Source organism: Corylus avellana, chromosome 1 (genome assembly GCF_965113065.1).
Source record: "Corylus avellana chromosome 1, dhCorAvel1.hap1.2, whole genome shotgun sequence".
Classification (NCBI taxonomy): Eukaryota; Viridiplantae; Streptophyta; class Magnoliopsida; order Fagales; family Betulaceae; genus Corylus; species Corylus avellana.
The window spans coordinates 44,553,262-44,570,017 of record NC_142490.1 but is presented as its reverse complement, the minus strand read 5'-3'; the positions used below and the strand labels follow the sequence as shown (position 1 = coordinate 44,570,017).

Below are 16,756 nucleotides of genomic sequence, written 5' to 3'. Positions count from 1 at the left end.
TTGTCACCGCCGAACGACACCTTCCACGGCTAGCAAGTCACTCCCGAAGCACCACGGCACTACCAACCATCTACAATTTGCCGCCACAGATCTCCCTGCAACTAGTGTTTCCACCAGTGTCGAAGAAAGCCACTGTCGGGCTTCCACGCCGTCCGGATCTTCTTCTCCGGTTATGCCAGAGTCCTTTCCTCTAGTCATGCATGGCCATTTCTGTTGCAGCAAAATATGCAGACAAAGAGGAAGAAAGAAAGGGTCAGACAAGCGTGGAGAAAATGGTGAAACGAGGAAAGAGAAAGAAAAGAAAGAAGTGACAAGAGGCGTGAAGAAAAAAACAAAGGTGCTACGTGTGGCATAGAGTGAGGAGAGAGAAAAGAAAGAAAAGAAAAGGGAGAAAAGAAAAAGAAGGTTTCAGCCAAGTGAAAAAAAAAAAGAAGAAAAAAGGGTGCTGCGTGTGGCGTGGAGTGAGGAGAGAGAAAAGAAAGAAAAGAAAAGGGAGAAAAGAGAAGGTTTCAGCCAAGTGAAAAAAAATAAAATAAAAAAAATAAAAATAAAATAAAATAAAATAAATTTGAGATTGAAAACTCGCTCTCTCTCTGAAAGAGCTCCCCTTGAAGAAAGTTTCCCCCTAAACTTTTCTTCCTCCCCCAGTCAACCTGAAATCTTTACTCCTTTCTCTCCTTTTTACTCCCTTCTCATCCTTTTCCTCACTACCTTTCTCCCCTATGGATATTGAGAGTCTTATTGCCCAGACAGAGGCTCTCTCTTGGGATGATCCTTCATCCCAGATTGAGTCCTTAACAGCTGAAACAGCCACGGATGAATGCCTACCTTTGGTAGGACATGTCATCTCTCATAAAACTCTAAACAACCAGGCTGTCTTTGCAGCCCTTTCAAAAGCTTGGGAATTTGCTGTCCCCTTCTCGCATGCTGTTTTAGGTCCTAACAAATTTTTGTTCAAACTTTCCAAGCCTGAACACCTAGCAAGAATTCAGAAACAAGTCACTTGGAATGTCAATGGCTTCCTCATCATTCTCCAGCAATGGCATCCTCAAGCTACTTTAGGGGAACTACCTTTCAACAAAGCCCCCTTTTGGATCCAAGTTCACGGGCTTCCTCTAATCAATATGACTACAAAGATTGCCATTTCTATTGGGAAAGGCCTGGGAAAGCTTATCAAGGTAGATGCTTTAAGTGGTGAAAAGAAAACGTTCAGAAGCTTTCTAAGGCTTCTTGTGGATATTGAAGTGGGGAACCCTCTGAAGCCTGGGTTCACTTTTCGTAGAGATGGAGGTGAGTCTCTCTGGATTTTTCTGAAATATGAGAGATTGGATATATACTGCTCTTCTTGTGGAAGGATTGGTCATAAACTCTTCCATTGCACTGCTCCACCCGAAGATAGATTTCCTGAGAAGTATGCTGTTTCTCTCCAAGTTAACATCTTCTCTAACATGCTGTCAAACTTCCCCAGTACAAAAACCTGCCCTGCCATTACCATAACCCAAACACAACCTTCATCTTCTCAAAATAGGCCAAATGAGTTAACTCAGTCTAGTGAAGCTAGCCAAACTCCTGTTCACAATGCCCAAACTCAGCTAGACTCTACACGACTCATGCAGCAGAAAATATCTCAAACTTTTGTGACATCACTCCCCACCTCTCCTTCATTAAATGCCATCACCTTTATCCCCTCCACCGCTTCTGCTCTGGACAACACAGCCATACCACCAACTCCTTCATTAAATGCCATCACCTTTATCCCCTCCACTGCTACTGCTCTGGACAACACAACCATGCCACCAACTCCACATCAATCTCTCATCCATCCCATATCCCAACCTCCAAATCAGTTATCTTCTCACTCCCACTGCTCGTTAGTTTCGAACCAAGATCTACCTGGGCCCTCCACTAAAGCCCAACCTTCTCTATTCATTAGTCTCCCATTAAGCCCAAACATGACTCTACCTCTCCCCTCCACATCAGATTTCACTTTCAAGCCAACGGTATTAACTAACCCTTCAAATCTACCCGGGAAAAAAATTTCAAACAATGCCAAAAAAGCTAGCCCCTCAAAAAACACTCGTTTCTTCCCTCTTCCCACCACGCCTACACAAACCTGTAAAGCCTTCCCCTCCAGGTTATAACCCTTCTCTGGTAAAAAAGAAAAGAGCTAGGCTGACTGGGGATCTTCTCCCATGTAAGAAAGGCTCTTGTAGCTCGCCTCTGATAGCTCCCACACCTGATGAGTTGGAATCTCCCACTCCTATGGACTCCATTCCAAACAAACTTCTGCAGCTCCCAGCAAGGTCTTTCTTCAAAGCTTCTAGAAAAAAGAAAAAGGTTATACCTTCTATCTCTCTTGCTGCCTCTGTTGTGCCAATTAATATTGTATCCACTGAATTAGGGGACCATGTGGTGTCCCCCAGCAGCATATGAAGATTTTATCTTGGAACTGCAGAGGGATTTCTCGTCCTGCTGCAGTTCGTGGTCTCAGGGCTTTGATCAGAGCCAATAGCCCTGATGTTCTCTTTCTCTCTGAAACAAAAACTTCTCCTTCTCAAGTCTCCTCTATTCTGAATCGTCTTGGTTTCTACTTGATGACTCAAGTTGCTTCAATTGGTTCTAGTGGTGGTCTTGTTCTTGCCTGGAGGTTAGGCGTGGAACTAGAAAGCTTTCTCACAAATAAGCACAACATCACTGCTTGGTGTTATTCTGACCCTCCCAACAGCCCCTGGATCCTATCTTGTATATATGGCCCCCCAGAAAAGAAAAACAAACTAGCTTTCTGGGACTCTCTCACTGCTGCTGGTGAGGCTTTTGTTAGTCCATGGCTCTGCATTGGTGATTTCAACTTTGTGCTGGATCAATCTGAAAAACTTGGAGGCAGACCTGTTGCTAGCTCCTCCCACTGTCCCTTCAGAAACTTTATAGATCAGCATGGCATGGTGGACCTTGGCTTTGTTGGAAACCCTTTCACTTGGTGTAACAATAGAACAGGTTTTGCTACTATTAAAGAAAGGCTTGATAGAGGTCTAGCCTCCCTAGAGTGGGTTCATCTTCACCCTGATTTCTCTCTTATCCATCTCCCAGCCTCCATCTCAGATCATAACCCCATCTCTCTCAACACTAATAATACCTCCTCCTTTTTGCCTAGACCTTTCAAATTTGAAGAATTCTGGACTCTGGATCCCTCTTGTGGTCTGGTCATTGCAGCTACTTGGAAGCATTTGGTTTCTGGCCCTCCAGGCCTTGTTCTGGTGAAGAAGCTGGCTCAGACTAAAGCAGCCCTTAGAAGGTGGAACAACCTTATTTTTGGTAACATTCAAGCACAGATCAAGTCCTCTCTGTTTAAGATTGATCAGATCCAGATTTCCCCACCCAGCTCCCAAGCTAGCTTGCAAGAATCTCTGCTGAAAAAAGAACTTGATGGTTTATTGATTAAAGAAGAATCTCTTTGGAGGTCGAAATCCAGAGAAACTTGGTTGCAGTGTAAGGATCTCAACACCAGATTTTTCCACTCCTCTACTCTGATTAGAAGAAGATCAAATGCAGTAAACTTTTTGAAGACAAATGAAGGGGCATGGATTTCTGATAGAGCTGAAATTGGAGGGAATTTTGTGTCCCATTTCTCCAATTTGTTCTCCTCCTCGGTTCCTCCTATTGAAGAAGATATGCTTAGTCTTTTTGATCCTGTTGTCTCTGCAGAGGAAAACTCTTTCTTATGTGCCTTACCTCCTGAAGAAGAGGTGGTTCAAGCCCTCTCCAGTTTAGGATCAACTAAAGCTCCTGGTCCGGATGGGGTCACAGCTCTCTTTTATAAGAAATACTGGTCCATTGTCAAAACTGATGTTCTTGTCTGCATTAGAAATTTTTTCCAGAATCATCAGCTGCAGCAGGAGCAAAATCACACTCACATTGCTTTGATTCCAAAGCAGCAGGGTTCTCATTCAGTGCACCATTTTCGGCCTATCAGCTTGTGTAACATTGTCTACAAAATTATTACAAAAATTTTGGCTACTAGATTGAAGACTCTGCTCCCCAAGATCATATCTCCCCTGCAATCAGCTTTTGTTCCTTCCAGAAATATCCAAGACAATACCATTCTGGCCCATGAGCTTCTGCATTCTTTCAAAAGCAAAAAAGGGAAAGGGGGTTTCATGTTTCTTCATATGGATATGGAGAAAGCTTTTGACAAAATGGAATGGGATTTCATTTTATCTGTTATGAAGAAGTTGGGATTCCATTCATCTTGGATTAACTGGATCAGACTTTGCATCTCCTCTTCTTCTTTCTCCATTCTTATTAATGGAAGCCCCTTTGGTCAGTTTTCCCCCAAGAGAGGCCTTCGCCAAAGTGATCCCCTCTCTCCTTTCCTTTTCATCTTAGGAACAGAAGTCCTTTCTAGATTGCTGTTTAGAGAAGAAACTCTAGGAAACATCAAAGGGCTGAAAATCTCCAGGAATACCCCAGCCATCCACCACCTCCTTTTTGCTGATGATCTCTTGATCTTTGGTAAAGCCACCCTCAAAGAAGCCAATACTATCTGTTCTTGCCTTAAGAAATACTGCCTCTGGTCTGGCCAATCCATTAACAATGGAAAATCTTCTATAAGATTCTCAAAAAACACCAACCTCACCACTGCTGCAATGATTCTTGATATCTTGCCCTACTCAAAAAACCCATCAAAGTCTATTTATCTTGGTCTCCCTATCCTCTTAGGCAATTCCAAAAAAGCAGCTTTCCTCAATATCCTTGATAGAGTTAAATCTAAGATGGATGGATGGCGTGCAAAGTCCCTCTCTCAAGCTGGAAGGTTGATGCTTATCAATTCTGTGGCTGCAGCCATCCCTTCCTATGCCATGAGCACTTTCCTGCTCCCAAAGAGTCTCTGCAGCCAGTTAGACAAGGCTTTCAAAAATTTTTGGTGGGGATTTCCCTCATCAAAAACCAGGAATCTCTCTCTCAAGTCTTGGAACTCTATCTGCACCCCCAAAGTTTTTGGTGGCTTAGGCATTAGGAGGATGAAAGATGTGAATCTAGCCCTCATATCAAAGCTTGGTTGGAAGCTCCTCACGGGTTCAGACTCTCTTTGGGTGTCCCAGCTCTCAGGTAAGTATCTCCAATCTGAATCTTTCCTCTCCCCCTCTTCCCTTTCTTCCTCTTCATGGCTGTGGAAAGGCATTTTAAAGTCTAAGCCAATCATCTCTCAAGGTGCTTGCCATAGGATTCATAGATTTTCCTCCCTTTCTGTTTGGAACTCCTCCTGGATTCCTACTGTGCCTTTTTTCACCCCCACTCCTCTGCTTCTGAGTAGGTCCTCTTATCCTGACTTGATTATATCGGATCTCATTACCCCAAATGGTTGTTGGAATCTCCCTCTTCTGGTCTCTTTGTTCACTTCCCCTTGTGTCAAAGAAATTCTAAAGATTCCAATCAGCCCTAACATTTCCACTTCTTTTCTTTGGACCCCCTCCTCAAATGGCAACTTTTCTACCTGCTCAGCTTTTAGGTTGATTAGCAACTCTAGAAACTCTACTGTCATTTCTCCTCTTGAGTCTAGCTCTTGGAAGGCTTTATGGAAGCTAAAGCTTAATGCTAGGCTGATTTTGTTTCTCTGGAAAATTGCTTGGGACATTCTCCCCTCTAAAGTCAGGCTGAAAGCTATCTTCAATATCCCTAATTCAGAATCCCTTTGCCCTCTTTGCAGCTCAGAAGAGGATTCTCTTTCCCATCTCTTCTTTCGTTGCATTTTTGCTAGAGTTGCATGGAGATCCTCTTTTTGGCCTCTTGATTCCTTAGCTTGGTCCTCTCTTAGTCTCCCAGACTGGATAAAAGGCATCATCTATCCTTTTTCCTCTTTTGGTATTCCTAAAGCTGATTCTCACTTGTTTCAAATTTATGCTTCGGTTTTATGTGATCTCCTCTGGTTTTCTAGAAATAAAGCAGTGCATGAAGGCATTATTCCAGATATCATTTCTTTGGCTAGCTCCATCAAAAGAACATCTCTGGATCATGCAGCAGCTTGGAAGTACTCCTCCCATATTACTGTAAAAGAATTCTGGTCTCCTCCCCCAGCCGGTTCACACAAGATCAATTTTGACACTGCTATAAGGGAAAAATTTTCAGTGCAGGCTGCTGTTTGCAGAGATTCAAAGGGTCACATTGTTAAGGCTATTTCCCAAATAAATCCTCCATGTGATCCCATCTATGGTGAAGCTCTTGCAGCTCAGCTTGCTGCCTCCTTAGCAGCCTCTTTGAAGCTCTCAAGTTTCTCTCTTGAAGGTGACTCATCGGTGATTATAGATGCTTTGCAAAACCCTTCCATCACTTTTGACTGGCATATACAATCAGTGATTGCCAACTCTTTGTTACTCCTTAAAGCCTCCCCTCTTTGGGAGGCAAAGAAAATTCACAGAAGTGCAAACTTCTGCGCCCACCATGTGGCTTATTGGGCCGCGGCAAGAGTGTTCTCGGGCTGCATTCCCACTTATTTTCCCCCCCCCTCCTTCAATCCCCTTATGTAGTGGAAAGGATCCACCCCCCTCTCTTTCTTTCTCCTGTTGTAAGGCCTTTGGCCCCTTGGTTTGTTAATGGATGTCTTGTTACAAAAAAAAAAAAAAAAAAAAAAAAAAAAAAAAAAAAAACAAAGGTGCTACGTGTGGCATAGAGTGAGGAGAGAGAAAAGAAAGAAAAGAAAAGGGAGAAAAGAAAAAGAAGGTTTCAGCCAAGTGAAAAAAAAAAGAAGAAAAAAGGGTGCTGCGTGTGGCGTGGAGTGAGGAGAGAGAAAAGAAAGAAAAGAAAAGGGAGAAAAGAGAAGGTTTCAGCCAAGTGAAAAAAAAAAAAAAAAAAAAGCGGTCCACATCACACGCGCCGGTCAGGTTTGGTGCGTCGATCTGATAACCACCCAAGTGGACTTATTTTCTTTTTATTTTTGGCCCAAGTCGGCCTCTTTTATTTTTGGCCCATGTCGGCCCTTTTTATTTTTGGCTCATTGTCAGCCTGGCCCGTTTTCGGCCATTTTTGGGCCCTTTTTGAAGTTTGGCTCATTGACAGCCCTGGCCCGTTGTCGGCCCCTTTTGGATTTTGGCCCGTAGTCGGCCCCTTTTATTTTTGGCTCATTGTCAGCCCTGACCCATTGTTGGCCCCTTTTAGATTTTGGCCCATTGTCGGCCCCTTTTGAAGTTTGGCTCGTTGTCAGCCCTAGCCCATTGTCGGCCCATTTTGAAGTTTGGCTCGTTGTCAACCCTAGCCCGTTGTCGGCCCTTTTTGGAGTTTGGCCTGTTGTCGACCCTTTTAAATCTGCATTCACCAGCCACTTGCCGCCGTTGCTGGTTGCCTGCCAGCCTCTATCTCCTTCGGCAGTCGTCATCTACAGCCCGTTCCCCGCCTCCAACCACCGCCGTCATCATTGTTTTGGATTTCAAACTCAAGGTTCCAGAATATTCTACCTTGAGTTTGAGGGAGGATGTCAGAATATATGGAAAATATATTATATTTTCCATATATTCCATAATTATGCTGATATTGAAATATTATATATTTATGGGTTTATTGTAATCATATAAGGGGATTGTAATCAAATCAATGAGATTTGATTACCAAACTTGTATTTAGACATTACCCTATAAATAGAGACCTTTGTATTGTAGACAAATCAAGTTAATGAGCACAATGTAGTCCTTATGGGTATTCTTAGTAGTAGACGTAGGTGTCTAACACCGAACCACCCGTAAAGTTTTTTGTGTTCATTTTCTATCTCCATTCATATTTCCGCTAAAATTTCAACACCATCAAAATTACAAACCAAAACATCTCTCCTCTTGTGATTACTCATTAATTCTCCATGGCACTGTCGACTAAAGCTTTCTTTGCTTCCTCCATTCCTCCAATTGCTCCAAAAAGAATACCACAAAATCCCAATTCAAACTCCTTCAGCCTCACCTCTTTGCCTAGTGCTCACAAAGATTGGAGCATTGCCCATCAAGATAACACTATTTTGTGGTCTACTCCCATAGAACGTCAACGTGATAGGGTAAGTAATTTTGTGCTTCTTAATTAATTGCGTACCTCGCTAAAACTTGAAGTACTCAATTCCAATTTCCAAACCTCACTCTCTTAATTGGTGATCTCATCTGCAGGACGGTTTTAGCCTCCAACATGAACAGAAAATGGAAGAATGCGGGCATGTACTAAGGAAAGTACGAAATGATGATCCATTTGAAAGTTTAAACATGATTAATGCTGTTCAACGCCTGGGAATTGATTACTACTTCCAGCAAGAGATTGAAGCAATTTTACATAGCCAATATCTAAAATACATCTCTCATGGTGACTGCGGCCATGAGCTTCATGATGTTGCTCTACGCTTCCGACTCTTGAGACAACAAGGCTACTATGTGCCTGCCGGTCGGTATTAATCAATAACCTTTCTTTACCTCTTAAACCTTATTCTATACTAGAATTGATTATATCTATATGTTAATTAACGCCTTAATTATATATGGTTTGGAACAGATATATTTAATAACTTTAAGGACAAAGAGGGAAAGTTTAACAAAGAACTGGCTGAAGACATTAACGGATTGATGGCTTTGTATGAAGCTTCACAGCTAGGTATAGAAGGTGAAGACATACTTGAAGAAGCTGGAAACTTTAGCGAGCGGCTCCTGAATGCACGGGTGAGCCAACTTGATGATAACCAAGTCAGAGTTGTTGGGAGTACTTTGAGGCATCCTTATCACAAAAGCTTGGCGAGGTTCATGGTTAAAAACTTTATTGGAAATTTCCAAGACAGAAATGGATGGTTAAATGATTTACAGCAACTAGCAAAAATGGATTTCAATATGGTCCAATCCATGCACCAAAAGGAAATTGTTCAAATTTCCAAGTAAGTTTAATTAATTATTAATGATCACTTGTTTTAATTACTTAACTATATTTCATTGCCAAGATAATTTATTCTCACCTCTAACGTCAATTTTTGTCGTCATATATAGATGGTGGACAGATGTTGGTTTGTCTAAGGAGCTAAAGTTTGCCAGAGACCAACCACTCAAATGGTACACTGTTTCCATGGCCTGTCTTACAGATCCAGATATGTCAGACGAAAGGGTTGAGCTCACAAAACCCATTTCTCTTATCTACATAATAGACGACATTTTCGATGTTTATGGATCGCTTGAGGAACTCACTCTCTTCACAGAAGCTGTCAACAAGTATATATATATATATCACTGTAGTTAATTTTCTCTTCTCTTCCCCTATCAACCATTACTAATTAATAAGCTGCACACAGATGGGATTTTGCTGCTCTTGAGCAACTCCCCGAGTACATGAAGATATGCTTCAAGGCTCTTTACGACGTCACCAACGAAATTAGCTACAAGATATATCGGAAGCATGGATGGAACCCCATAGACTCTCTAAGAAAAACGGTATATATAATATTTCTTGTTTATATATATATATTTCTTCCAAATTAATTACCAACATCAAATTAATCTAGCAACTTTGTTTTTTGCAGTGGGCGGTTTTGTTCAATGCCTTTCTAGTGGAGGTAAAATGGTTTGCTACAGGGCGGTCGCCGAAGTCGGAAGAGTATTTGACGAATGCAGTTGTTAGTTCAGGGGTTCATGTGGTTCTAGTTCATATTTTCTTCCTTTTGAGTCACCATTAAAATAAGGAAACTGTACAACTTGTTGATAACATTCCGGGGATTATATCTTCTCCGGGCACGATTCTTCGGCTTTGGGATGACTTGGGAAGTGCCATGGTAAGTATAGGAAACATAAAGTTCGATCACATCCTGTTGATTAACTAAACCCTCAAACGAAACAGTTTTGGATTATTCAAAGACCAATTCGGAAGTCAACCTAGTTAATGTAACGAGTTCTTGCACATGTTTCTCATTAAATAATTTAATTAATATTTTAACATGTGTAATTGAAGGATGAGAGTCAAGACGGCCATGACGGATCATACATAGATTACTACATGCAGGAAAACGAAGGCTGCTCTATCAAAGAGTCACGAGAGAAAGTTGTGGGTATGATTTCAGATGCGTGGAAGCAACTTAACAAAGAGTGCTTCTCTCCAAATCCATTTCCAGCAACATTCACTAACGCTTCTCTTAGTCTTGCAAGATTGGTTCCATTGTTGTATAGTTATGACAATAACCATTGCCTTCCAAGCCTCGAGGAGCACATGAAATCCATGCTTTATGAAAGTTTCACTATGTAATGAGCTAATATCATGTAAAATTACTCAATAAACTTTGTGTTCAGAAGAAGCCTATAGATATCTTCTCAATTGCAATCAACATTCTTAGTCATGAATTTAAGATAACTAAAATAAATAACAAGAATTCATAGGTACGTGAATCACGTGTTGTAATTTTAATTAATGATTCAAATTGTAAAGGTTTTGAAATTATTATACGTATTATACGTAGTTGAAATTTTAAGATCTAATTAATTGTAAATTAAAATCAAGCGTCAAGATTAATTATACAAAATTTAGGGATTAATGCAAAATTGGTCCCTATAGTTGGCCTAATTTACAAATCACTCTATGTGGTTTAAAAAATAATTTATAGGTCCCAAAGGTAGGCCAAAATAACATTTTACTCCCTGAACTTATTTTCCGTTAAATGACTTAACAAAAACTGTTACATTGCCACATCACACCCAATAAAAATAAGACACGTATTCTTTTTTATTTATGCTTTTAAAAAATGACAAATAAGCTTTTACACGTCATTTTGAGGCTCCAACTCACACTCCACGTCAAATTAAATAAACATAATCATCTATATCTTATGTGCGGTTGTCATCTTCATCTTCCCCTATGATTCTTGTCGTTGTCTTCATCTTTTCTAATGATTCTTGCCGTCGTATTCAACTTCGTCTTCATGCCATCGTCTTCATCTTCCCCACCAATTCGTGCCGCCGTTTTCTTCATCTTCCCCAAAAACAACGACATAGAGAGAGAGGAATAGATTGTTTCCGATGCCAGGAAACAATTTTTCAAGATGCTTCAATGCTCAAAAACAAATCATAATTTTCATAGAAAGACTGCCCAAAATTGCACTAATCCAAAAACACAGATGCCCAAAAGTCTCAGAGTAACTCACAGATTGAAGATCACACCCATTAGAAGATGAAGACAACGGTAAGAATCATTGGGAAAGATGAAGACGACGGTGGCACAGGGGATATAGAGGGATTATGTTTATTTAATTTGACGTGGAGTGTGTGTTGGAGCCTCAAAATGACGTAAAAAAGCTAATTTGTCATTTTTTAAAAGTATAAATAAAAAGAACACGTATCTTATTTTTATTGGGTGTAATGTTGCAATGTAATGATTTCCATTAAGTCATTTAACGAAAAATGAGTTTAGAGAGTAAAATATTATTTTGGCCTACCCTAAGAATTTATAAATTATTTTTTAAATCACATAAAGTGATTTACAAACGGAAAATGTTAAAGGCACAACACTAACCCAACTTAGGACCAACTTTTCTCCTACGTGTCATTTAACAACAAAAGAAATTGAGAGAGAGGATTTTGGGATTCCGAAAATTTGGGAAAGAAGACAATTTGTTTGGTTTAAAATTCAAATTTTTGTACACGTAGGAGAGAAGTTGGCCATGAGTTGAATTTGTGTTGTGTCCGTATCAAACCTCTAAATAAATTAGGTCAATCACAAAGATCAATTTTACATTTATCCCCAAAATCTATTCCTAAGCTAATTATAACGTATACATGTTTGACGAGGTAGCGTTTGTCATCAACGTGTTCCTCAGACGTACGTGGGACAGGGGCCAGGGCCTAATTGACGACCTCTTGCCTGACTGAAGCCGACTTTCACGTGATCGATCGGGACCATCCATACGTGTAACCGTGTTTTACGTTGCACCGATTATGCATGCGTTGAAAGTTTCCTCCACTAATATTTATTGTGGAGTTCGTTACTGTAGACAAAGCTAAAGATTCCCATTGGTACCTACATGAAAGTACGAACAAACCTTAACCACATCTTCCTTAACTATCATACCTGCCCCCACCAGATTCATTTGGATTTTTTTTTTTTTTTTTTTTTTTTTTTTTTTTTTTTTTTTTTAACTTCGTTGAAAATCTTTGAATTTTTAGCTGATTTGATAAATTTTCTTAAACTTTAAAATCTTTCAATTTAGTCTCTTAACTTTTTAATTGCTTTCAATTTGGACCCCTCCATCCGATTTTAAACGATACATGACGTTTATACTCCTGATTTTTGTATAAAATTTCAACTTGCAAAACGTTTTTTTATTTTTTATTTTTTTTAAAAAATCAAGAATATTTTGGTCTTTTTTTTTTTGTATTTTTAACGGCTAAAATTGACGGAGGAGTCCAAATTGAGAGCAATTGAAAATTTAAGGGACTAAATTGAGAAATTTTGAAGTTTAGAGGGATATTTCAAAACGGGTAAAAGTTTATGGATCTTTAGTGAAGTTTCCCATTTAATTTTTTTTTACCAATTTTAGAAATCATTTTTTTTTTACCAGTTTTAAAAAGTTAAAGCATGAAATGAAAGAGGAGCCATTATATGGCAATGCTTGCACATATTTATGAATTTTGATAGATTTACCTTTTGTGATATATATATCATCATCATCAGAAATGCTACACATCTCAATTTTTTTTTTTTTTAAAGTTGGTTCTCAAATGATATGTCACCATCTCATGAGTTGATGACACACTTTTTAAAATAATAAATCTCATGAGATGGTGACATATCATTTATGAACTAATTTTTTGAAAAAAAATTTGAGATGTGTAACACTCCTCCATGATCATTCTATTTTGAATTGTTAGGAAGATTGGTGAGCCATAATATTGTATATTGAGACTCTACACAACTTAGAGCTTAATCCTATGAGTTTGGACTTAATAATATTATATTAACCACTCACACTTTTTACATATTTTTAATATGGGACTCTATCCTTTACACTACACATATAATACCTAACAATATTTAATGATAGATCTGAATAGAAATAGAAATATATATATATACACACGAGGACTCAACAAACACTCTATTATAGAAGAGAGAGAAACTAAAAGACAGCTATCTTTACACTAGTTGATTAAAGGACTAGCCTACAAGACTAAGGCTAGCTTGTAGCATTTTAACTTTTTTAGTTTTTTAACTATAAGGGCTAGGTTTTCGATCTTTGTTTAGCTGGTAGTATGCTTCCATCATGCTTTCTTGTAGGCTTTATCTATATAATTATTGCTAGCCGACAAATCTTTTGTTTGCTTTTTGACAATAGAATGCAAGCCGCCAAATTTTCTTTTATTTTTCTCAAACTTGCTTTTCACATTGGTTTACCAAGTCTTTTTTTGCATGATCTTCATCCTTTCATCATGTGATAAGGTTATTGTACTCTTCTTCCTCTAGTAAAAGTGAAGAGATAGGGCTTTCTTGTTATCATATTTTCAAGCAATTTTTCAGTTTGCTCGATGTAATATGAAATTCGGGTGCAATTAAGTGAGACTTCAATAACATATAATCTTTTATCATTAGTTATCATGAATCTATTGATGGGAGTGTCTAACTTCCTTTGCTTTGCCAAAGAGAAAAAGCTTTAAGCCCAATAATTCACTTCTTCAACATAAGCAAAGTTTAGAGAATTAATCATTCTTTCTTCAACAAATTTTTCTTCATCTTTGGCTTTTAAGTACCATATCTGATTAGGCTAGAAAAAAATTTTCTTTTATTCTCCAACCAAGTGAACTTCCCATTTAGAAGGTAAAGTATTTTTCCCATTTTAGATTCCTCGCTAAATAAGAAAGTAATGTTCTTATCATAGAAGGAAACTGTCACCATTGATATGCTGTCAATGCTTAGAAAATTACTTGATTAGCAATTTTCCATTCAATATCTTCAATAAAGCACTCTTCATTATTGATGAGAGTTGTCAACTTGGGAATTCCTTCGTGAAGATTAATGTTTGAATGGCTGCGAATTAAGATCGGTTAATCTCAACTCCGTTAATATTTGAAGGGATTAAGTAGACTTTACCCATAATTTAATTTAGGAAAATTTTGTTTTTCATCCCATCTTAGCTGTTTGAGAAGATTGATGGAATGATAAATTTCTCCACTTTTGCTGTTTGGCAGCTATTTTTTCTGCCAAACAACTCGTATGTTGTTTGAACTTCCCTTTTTGGTTTAAAATTTGGGATTTCCAAACAACACATATCTTGGAGGATTCTAGAATTGTCCAAATCTTTAATATCTGAATAGTCTTGTTTAGACGGTTCAAGAGCTGAATAACCATGGTTAGGTTTTCCTTGGGAGGATTTCGTCAATTCCATAGAGTTAAAGAAAACTTGTTTAGCTTCCTCCCACGTATTATATGCCTTGTAACAATCATCTTTTAAAACCACTAATTTGAGAATTGCATTGTCTTTATGATGTAAAGATTCCTAGTTAAAAACCTTCTATTAGGAGAATTCATGGAAATCTGCATAAAGATTAATATCTCTTAGCTGCTTGTTTAGCAGTTCTTCTCAATGATTTTTGCTCTTCTATAATATTTCTTTTATTGGTAAAAAAAAAATTAACTGCTTTACTATCTGTTATGATAATAAAGTTTTCAGAGGCTACGTACATAAATATGAAAACTTTTTATTGTTATTTTAATAGCTAAAAGTTGTTTTTCAAATATGATGTAATTAAGTTCTTTTGATTTAATTTTCAAAAATTATAACCACAAATTAATTTGTCATTTTGAAGCTTTTTAGGAATATACTCTTAAATGATTTTCTCAAAAAAGAGTTCCTACCCAAAAGACTCCCCCTTCTTTGGACGGAGAAGGGAGTTGGACTTCCAATTAAAACTTTTGACGAATTCAATTAGAGCTGTCTATAAATATTCTCACAAAGCATGATAACAGAAACACACTTTCGTATGAAAGTTCTCAATAACTATCAAACACAATAAATCAGAAGCAGAGCATAATTTGGGTCCACTATACTTACAAACTCCTGACTCCAAGTCTCATTTTCCAACGGTTCAAACAACTACATAAATGCTGAAACCTCTAAATTCTAACAAGGCTCTGAGAATTCACTACGAAGACCAGCTGAGCATCTCAACTCGAGTGACCATCTACTAATTCTGACAAAAAACAAAAAGCCAAGAATGAGCTAATGTAACAATGTGAGCCGAACAAATCTCCACAAAAGAATATTTTTTACAAAGAATTTATTCAAGGTCACATGACGGGGTGGTAATCACGGTTATGCCGCTAAGACATCAATTATGCTACGAAGATACATCAATTATGCCACAAAGACATCAAATATATGTCACAAAGATGTCAAATATACCATGAAGGCATCAATTATGCCAGGATGACATCAACTATCATAGGATTCCTCCAGGTAGTAATTTTGGTGTGGTGCATTTGATACCAAATTTAAGTAGTAGTGTGTTATATAATAAGCTTCTTGTGTTATTATTTGTTTTGCCTTATGTCAATACCACTATGACGACCTAGTAGTGGGGTAGATGAATTGGTCGACTTCTTGGACCTCCTTTCTTCTGTGTAGGCTTATTGAATCTCGGTCAGATGTTGCAATGAATCCATTCCTGCAGCCTTATAAATTTCTTTTATTTGCCACATTATGAAAACTCATATCGCTATCAAGAAGAAAACGGATGTGCTAACGTGCAACAGCTTTCTAAGGGAGAAATACTACTTGGTGAAATAGGTCTTTTTAGAATCAATTTCAAACCATCTGCTAGAGGTTGTAACAATCCGAACAATCCCATTACATCAGGACCTTTTCTTTTCCTCAATCACACAGTTGCTGTAGGACATTACTTACTATTCATCGATCCCAACTATCTTGACAAGATTCGGTATCATTTTTCTCTCTCTTTTTGGTTTCAAAATGCTGCACGTCTGGACAGTTTGACTGATTATTCTGGCTCCAAAACCCTTGAGAGGTCGTATCTTTTTGAAGTCAATGGGAATGTTTTGCAAAGGCTGCAGCACCTGCTACTGAGGCTTGCTGTTGGTATCCACAAAGATAAGACTGACTCTGTTCTTAAGATATACCATTTGATGTTTTACCGTTGGTTCATTCATGCCACCCCTATCCTTTTTAGTGCACGAACTCCACAGCCCAAGTACTATTGCGTAGTTTCAGTTTTCCTCAACCATTCGAAATTCGAATTGTGATGCTCATCTTTGCTGACTACATACTCGTGTCGTATCCTATCTTACTTTCAGGGTTTTTTTTTCTGCCTCTCTCTCCTAATATGTTCAGATTTAACTACATTTAAGATAGAGCATTCAGCTTCACTTGATAAACCTTTGTAGCAGAAAAGATAGTGCTTTGATCTCTACACAATAGAAACATGGAAAGAAAATTCTTTCTTCTAATTACATCTCATAAACACTAATACCCACAATCTAAAACTAATTCCCCTCTTAAGCAAACCCAATGAAAACAAGAACACCCACAAACCAAAAACCAAAAACACAAAATCCACATAAAAATCCAATCGTTTTTTTGGATGAATGAGTAAGTTTCATTACCAAAACATAACAGCACTATACACATAAAAATCCAATCTTTAAAGCAAAAGAAAAGAATACCGGAAAACAAGTCATGTTCAACACAACAAATCTATGCTCACAAAGAACATTACAGAAAATAGGGGAATTTGAAGCTTTTACCTTGAATTACGTTGGGTAT

The 16,756-nt window shown here is 38.3% G+C and overlaps 1 protein-coding gene and 1 pseudogene across 2 annotated transcripts; both read left to right on the top strand.

Annotated features, from left to right (window-relative positions):
- The first annotated feature begins 722 nt into the window (after positions 1-722).
- On the top strand, positions 723-6,521 carry LOC148589918 (uncharacterized). Its single transcript, XM_088515748.1, has 3 exons — positions 723-2,000; positions 2,161-2,303; positions 2,402-6,521. The coding sequence occupies exons 1-3, from the start codon at positions 723-725 to the stop codon at positions 6,519-6,521; spliced, it is 5,541 nt and encodes a 1,846-aa protein (XP_088371874.1).
- Positions 6,522-7,840: 1,319 nt separating this feature from the next.
- LOC148589917 ((3S,6E)-nerolidol synthase 1-like) lies at positions 7,841-10,236 on the top strand (annotated as a pseudogene). The gene is made up of 7 exons (XR_015911395.1): positions 7,841-8,029; positions 8,136-8,403; positions 8,512-8,884; positions 8,994-9,212; positions 9,293-9,431; positions 9,521-9,769; positions 9,946-10,236. The product of XR_015911395.1 is annotated as a (3S,6E)-nerolidol synthase 1-like (transcript).
- The last annotated feature ends 6,520 nt before the right edge of the window (positions 10,237-16,756 follow it).

What these genes read in the sequence shown, in the direction of transcription:
- LOC148589918 (XM_088515748.1), top strand. Translation starts at nt 723, where the DNA reads ATGGATATTGAGAGTCTTATTGCCCAGACAGAGGCTCTCTCTTGGGAT. An exon ending in ATTTCACTTTCAAGCCAACG is followed by an intron (nt 2,001 to 2,160) that starts GTATTAACTAAC and finishes CTGGTAAAAAAG; the next exon opens with AAAAGAGCTAGGCTGACTGG. An exon ending in CTTCTGCAGCTCCCAGCAAG is followed by an intron (nt 2,304 to 2,401) that starts GTCTTTCTTCAA and finishes CCACTGAATTAG; the next exon opens with GGGACCATGTGGTGTCCCCC.